The 6,000-nt window shown below is 42.7% G+C and overlaps 1 protein-coding gene across 2 annotated transcripts in view; it reads right to left on the bottom strand.

Moving 5' to 3' along the window:
• The window catches only part of LOC126997866 (ubiquinone biosynthesis protein COQ9, mitochondrial-like), a 41,336-nt gene that overhangs the window by 5,487 nt on the left and 29,849 nt on the right, over nt 1-6,000 (bottom strand). For both annotated transcript variants that reach the window (XM_050859080.1, XM_050859079.1), the window contains exons 2-3: nt 4,928-5,131; nt 2,480-2,630 (exon numbers count right to left, since the gene is read on the bottom strand). In XM_050859080.1, the coding sequence (XP_050715037.1) occupies nt 2,480-2,630; nt 4,928-5,131 (355 nt within the window). The remainder of the gene's footprint in view (nt 1-2,479; nt 2,631-4,927; nt 5,132-6,000) is intronic.

The raw sequence follows: 6,000 nt of genomic DNA, 5'->3' as shown, positions 1-6,000 counted from the left end.
ACAATAGTTTGAAAGTGAAGAACTGAACCTTAAGATACATATTCTATTACTAAATCTCCAATGTTAGGGTCTCTCTTTCTATGGTTTCATTGGAAGAGATGGTGGTCTTTGTGGAGAGGAATGAGGAGGTCAAGAAGGTTTGAAAGGATTTTTGATCAGTGGCGAAAGAGAGTGTGAGAGGGAGAGCAGAAGTGACCACCAGTACAGGAGTGACAACTAATGAAGGGAAGCATATCCAGAGGGAGAGCCAGAAAGGGCTGAGGCAGAGAGGGCAACAAAGGGAGTGAGAAGTTAGAAAGGCCCGTGGTGTTGATGGCATAACAGCAGGGATGATGAAACAGGAGGCGGTGTAGTTACTGAGTGGATGTGTAGTCTAGCCTGGGAGCAGGGAGGGGTGCCAAAAGAAAGGTGAAAGGTGAAAGGCTGGACAAAGGGAAGGGAAGTAGGAAAGCCATAACTATGCTGCTGGACAGAGGGAAAGAAATAGGAGCGCCATAACAAACAAAGAGAAAGGAGCGACTGGACAAAGAGAAAGGAGCTACTGGACAAAGAGAAAGGAACGAGGAAAGCCATAACTCTACTACTGGATAAACGGAGAAGAAGTAGGAGTAACTGTAACAAGTCTTTGGGTATGAACTGACTCAGTGTGCCAGAATAAATACATGCAAGGGATTTAAGTGCAATGATAATGAAACTAGCTGATAAAAGTGTAGGCAATGAACAAGAGTTTTGAGAAAGGATTGGGATACATGAAATGACATTTTCAGACATAAAATGTATTTTTTTACTTACCTGCTTCTTATATTAGCATTGTAAATGTTAATATAAGAAGCAGGTTGTATGTGAAACAAACAAACTTTTGCACTGAAAATGATAGCTACAAAGTACCGAGAGAGGGATAAGGTGTTTGCTGCTTTCATGGACCTGAGAAAGCCTTTGACAGAGTGGTCAGGGAGGGTTTATGGGATGTCCTCAGGCTAATAATAATAAAGGGACCAGGAGTGGAGTGAGGTAAAGCAGGAAAAATAAGAAGTATATGATCATTCAAAATGGTTTAGGCCTGGGGTTGGATCTCAGGGTTACCAGCTAAGGTTACTGAGATCACATCCCTTGCAGCCATCACCTCCAAAGCTCCCCCAATAAGGTCAACAGGCATGGGGTTGGGGGGAGGGGTGGGCGATGGATGAAGGAGGAGAATATCGTCACCTGCATAAAATAATTGCCCATGTCATCGATTTCCAGGTTTTTGTTTACATCAATTTTTCAACACGTGACGCCCATTTTTGTATAGTTGCCTTCATTATTCAGGGTTTGAGTGTTCTAGAATTGGCCTTTTCATTCCTGCCTAAATCTTAAGCCAAGTGAGGTAATGACAGTTCTTTTCTGTTTTCCTGAAAAGTAGAAAATAATGACGAAGGCGGTTTCTTTTAGGTGACGATATTTTACGCAACTTATGTATAAAGAAGGGACAGGATGGAAAGCACTTATGATATCTTAGGGAATGGCAACCCGAGGGAGACGTCCACAGAGGTGGTGTCCACAGAGGTGGTGATACAGAGAGGGAGGAGAGATGAAAAGGTCACCAGGGAGGAGAGATGAAAAGGTCAGTGCTGAAGTTGACTTTGGGCAAAATTTTCAAATAAAGGTTGAATTTGCAGGCTTTTTTTTAATTTGCGGGCCTTTTTTATTATTTGCATTTTTTTTTTTCTATTGTTCTCTTTTTTTTTTTACCTTGAGCTGTTTCCTTTAGTGTAAAAAAATAAATATATAATAAAAACTAAATAAGTCAAGATGGTGAAACATGGGCTGCTGAGAGGCTGCGCTGGATGCTGAGGTTATGCAGACTATACTCAGTTTCATTTCATCTGTCCATCCACAAGCGTGAATTCTCATAGATGTAGCACATGCGCATTGCTGGCATGTGATTGGGTAAAAGTCAGTGTCCAATGCCGTTTGTTACTAGCGATAAATATTCAAACTATTTATACAATAATATATTTGACTGTTCATGTATGCAAAGAACCCTCACATCTAATATAAATCCCAAACCTGCTACTTTGCATTGATAACCTACCACACAAGCACACAAAGCAAGCTTGTATCACACAGTCTAGTGGGATTAAACATGAATGAACTTATAAAGATCAGTATCCCAAATACTTCCTTACATGATACAAGTTCCTTAACCTGGTAGCAGCGACAGGCCAAATTTGTGGCCTTACCTTGTAGCAGCGACGGGCCAAATTTGTGCCATGATTTTAACCCCCCAAAATAGCTGATATATAAACTGATCACAAATGCTTTGATATATATTATGAAATGGTTTGTGTGAGGGGTTATTTTTTCTCATTTTTCACACTTGGAGGGACCATTAAGAATCATGATCCCCGCTGCAAACAGATTAAGGCAAAGGGAGGAAGATGTAGAAATAAATTAGAGTTTGTTGCAATGTAAACATCTCTGAAATTTGTTCACTTACAGTTCTGGGTTCTTCTGAGCTTCCTCGACGGCTGCTTTGAGCACCTCATCCAGCTTACTGTTGGACTGCCCGTAGAAGTAGTTGACCAGCTCCACGCCGCCTCCTGGGAACATGCCGTGAACCATGCTGGAGTAACCTAACGTCTCTGCCCCTGAAACGTGACGAGGTATTTGATTAGAGGACACTCACATGATAAAAGGATGACTTCAACAGACTATAGTCTAGCGAATCTAACTTGAGCCTTTAGGCACAGCTCCCCTGAGCCGTGCTATTGCCACATCACCCCATCACTCTCCTCAGAGGAGCTCGCTACCCCCTCCCCCCCGTGTTGTCTTTCCCTCAAATTTCAAGCCATTCATAACACCATGCAGTCGTATTATGAATATATATATTATATATATATATATATATATATATATATATATATATATATATATATATATATATATATATATATATATATATATATTCCATAAATAGATAATGTACAGATTAACAGTGAGACAGATCGCCATGCGCAGGTCATCGCTAGATGTGTAAACAATGGAGGGTTCCCCGGGCCAAGCCACAGGGCTCAAGTTAGATTCGATGGACTATAGTGCGGGGAGGCGGTGGCTGAACAGATAGCGAGACGGCCCCGCGTTCAGAAGGACGTGAGTTCAATCCCCGACCGGTGCTACCAAGCTGGGATTTTTCAGCCGCCACCGAGTGGCTTAAAACTACCCACATGCTGTCCAGAAGACCACCTATCAACCCAGACTCTAGATTCTATGATTAAAGATGAGCTCTGGGAGGGCAGCATGAGCCAATACAAGATGGCGCCACTATAAACACTCGCCTGCTCCAGAACGGGCTGGGCCGACCATTAGGCCCCACTGGGAAGAAGCCTTGGACCGACCATCAGGATCCACCAGGAAGAAGCCTACCAGCGCAATAGGCCAAGACGTAAAAAAAAAAGAAGAAAAAAAAAGTGCTTCTTAACCTTGTGTGCTGCAGTAGGGTTTCGAGCAGTGGTTCTCAACTCGTTTCAGGCCATGAACCACCATCCCAATAAAAGAGTCATGGACCATTTCATTTTTGAGTAGGGATAAAATAAGCATACGCAACAAGCATTTTGTTTTGAAATATATATGGCCACAGCGCTGTACGACAGTGTTACATGTAGCCGCAGCCAGCTTAAAAGAATCAACTGGATGGCTCGTCACTTTGACTCGTATATTTAATCTTGGATATTCATTTTATAATAGATTAAATTTAGAAATTGCAAGTAACTCAAAGTGCCAATATTGTTCTTAAATAGGAATAATATGACAAGATGAAATGAAAGACCAGTTTTTTTTCAAGTGATCGTCCTGAATTTTCAATCAATTTAAAATTATGTACTTTCATTTTCCAGTTTATTGCCAAAAACAGTGGACATCATGTAGCCCACTCACAAAGTCACCATGGACCACCATGGACACCAACTGAGAGCCACTGGTTTAGAGACTGCTGGCATGGGCTTCAGTCAAGTGCAGGGCAGTGTTTGGGGACAGCCATGCTACAAGTCTGTCAGCCCTGCAAGAAGGGCTTTCTGCAGCAAACACTCAATGTGTTACATCTTTTCCTGATTGGTTGGTTTAAAATCAAATTCACATCTTTGATCCCACATTTTTAGGGAATAAACAAAATGCAAAGGAACCAAAAATTCAAGAAAATGTTTATAATTTTTTTCACAAATCTAAAGTCAATTCCCCTTTGGTTCCCTCCAGAACACTCCCCATGAGGCGGCGTAAACTTCTCCCAACACTTTCATAAGTTTTTGGTAGCACTTTTTGTGACACCTTTAGTCACCTTGTCACACTGTCAGAGAGAGATTAAGAAGATAAATGCAGAAGACTTTCCTGTCAAGGACTGTTTCAAAAGCTTCAGAAAGACAGGAAAGTAAAGTTATAGGGCAGTAGTTTACAGGATTGTAGCAGTCACCCTTCTTAGGCACAGGCTGTATGTAGGCGTGCTTCCAGCAGGAAGGAAAAGTAGATGTTGAAAGGCAGAGACAAAAGATTTTGACCAGGCAGGGTGTCAGCATGGAAGCACAGTTTTTAAGGACAAGGCTCATAAGCCTTCTGAGGGTAGAGGCTAGAAAGATCATAGAAAACAAAATTGAGATTTTCAACATGAGGTATAGTAGTAATGTTGTAGGGGATGCGTAGTAGGATTAAGACCTGAATTATCCAGAGTGGAACCTTCAGAAAAAGTGTGCGCAAAATATTCAGCTTCAGAGACAGATGTGACAGCTGTGGAGCCATCGGGATTAAGGAGGGCGGGCAGGATGAAGTAAATTTGTTGATGAAGTAGAATACGCAGTCATCATTAGGAAAACTAGGATTATTCTCGCAATCATGGTAAGGTATGCAAATTGAAGTTAGAAAAGAGGAAATGTATTAGTATGTGCAGCTATATGCATACCCTGAGCAATGGCATCTTCAGACCATCCAAGAGAATGTACAAATGGGAGGGAGGCCTCCAGTATCTCTTCCTTGAGCTGCTGTTCTCCGTCTGGCCCCGGCTCACCCCCCTCGGCACTCTTTGGGCCTGGCTCATCAGCCCCTGCTGCTGCTTCCTCTGCATGGCTCTGGAAGGCTGAGGAGGTCTGCAAGCCTCGGCGGTACCCTGAAATGTAAAGGTAATGCTCAGTTATACAGATCACAATACATTAGTTAATTTTATTTTGTATGTGAGATTATTTCCAACAATCACAGTTTGTGTTTAAGAAAATATTTCAGGGCACATCAGGTAATGCTGTGGAGCGCTACGTTTCACATCTCGTTTCATGGTCAACCCATAAACCCATAAACATTCCAGTCAGACTTTTCCAGGAAAACATTTCCATTGTGCAAAGAGATCAGAAGCTGACCATCACTTTGAGGCTGTTTTCTATGATGTCAAAACCCCAAGCTAATCTATTTTTCAACTAACCAATCCTGCCTCATTGAGCATAAATGGTTCTCTCATAACAGGCGACAAAGCAACACAGCAGCGAACCACTAGCCCCTCCAAGGTCAGCCTCGCTCTGCTGCGTCAGGCACACACGCCTGCCTCTATCCTTTGGTCAACATTATTCCCACCCGCATGGTGGACAGCAGGTGGTGCCGTCTGCTGGGTAGTGCAGGCCAGGTAATGCCGGTGCCATCTGTTGGGTGCCTTCTGAACTTTGCCCCGTCAGCCTATCCTTACCTTCCTACAGAGAGTAACTTATCTCCTCTAAACAGGTAACAGAGAGACGCCATTTCCCATCAGGCCAGCAGTGCCCAGCACCACGGCCCAGACCATGCTAGGCACACACCGGTGAGACAACCATTACAGAGGAATGCCAGTGTGATGCAAATCAACTTGAGCTTCACAGTTTTACAAAATATGCAACACAATAATGAGACACTGGTGACAGTAATGCAAGTCAGGCAAACAAAACCTGAAGAGCAATACTATAAAGTAGTAAAATAAACACAACAGCCCTTGGACTGGCATATAAAAAAGTGCAG

Source organism: Eriocheir sinensis, chromosome 13 (assembly GCF_024679095.1).
Source record: "Eriocheir sinensis breed Jianghai 21 chromosome 13, ASM2467909v1, whole genome shotgun sequence".
In the NCBI taxonomy this organism is placed as follows: Eukaryota; Metazoa; Arthropoda; class Malacostraca; order Decapoda; family Varunidae; genus Eriocheir; species Eriocheir sinensis.
The sequence above is the reverse complement of the archived record's forward strand: the minus strand, read 5'-3'. Positions and strand labels throughout refer to the sequence as shown.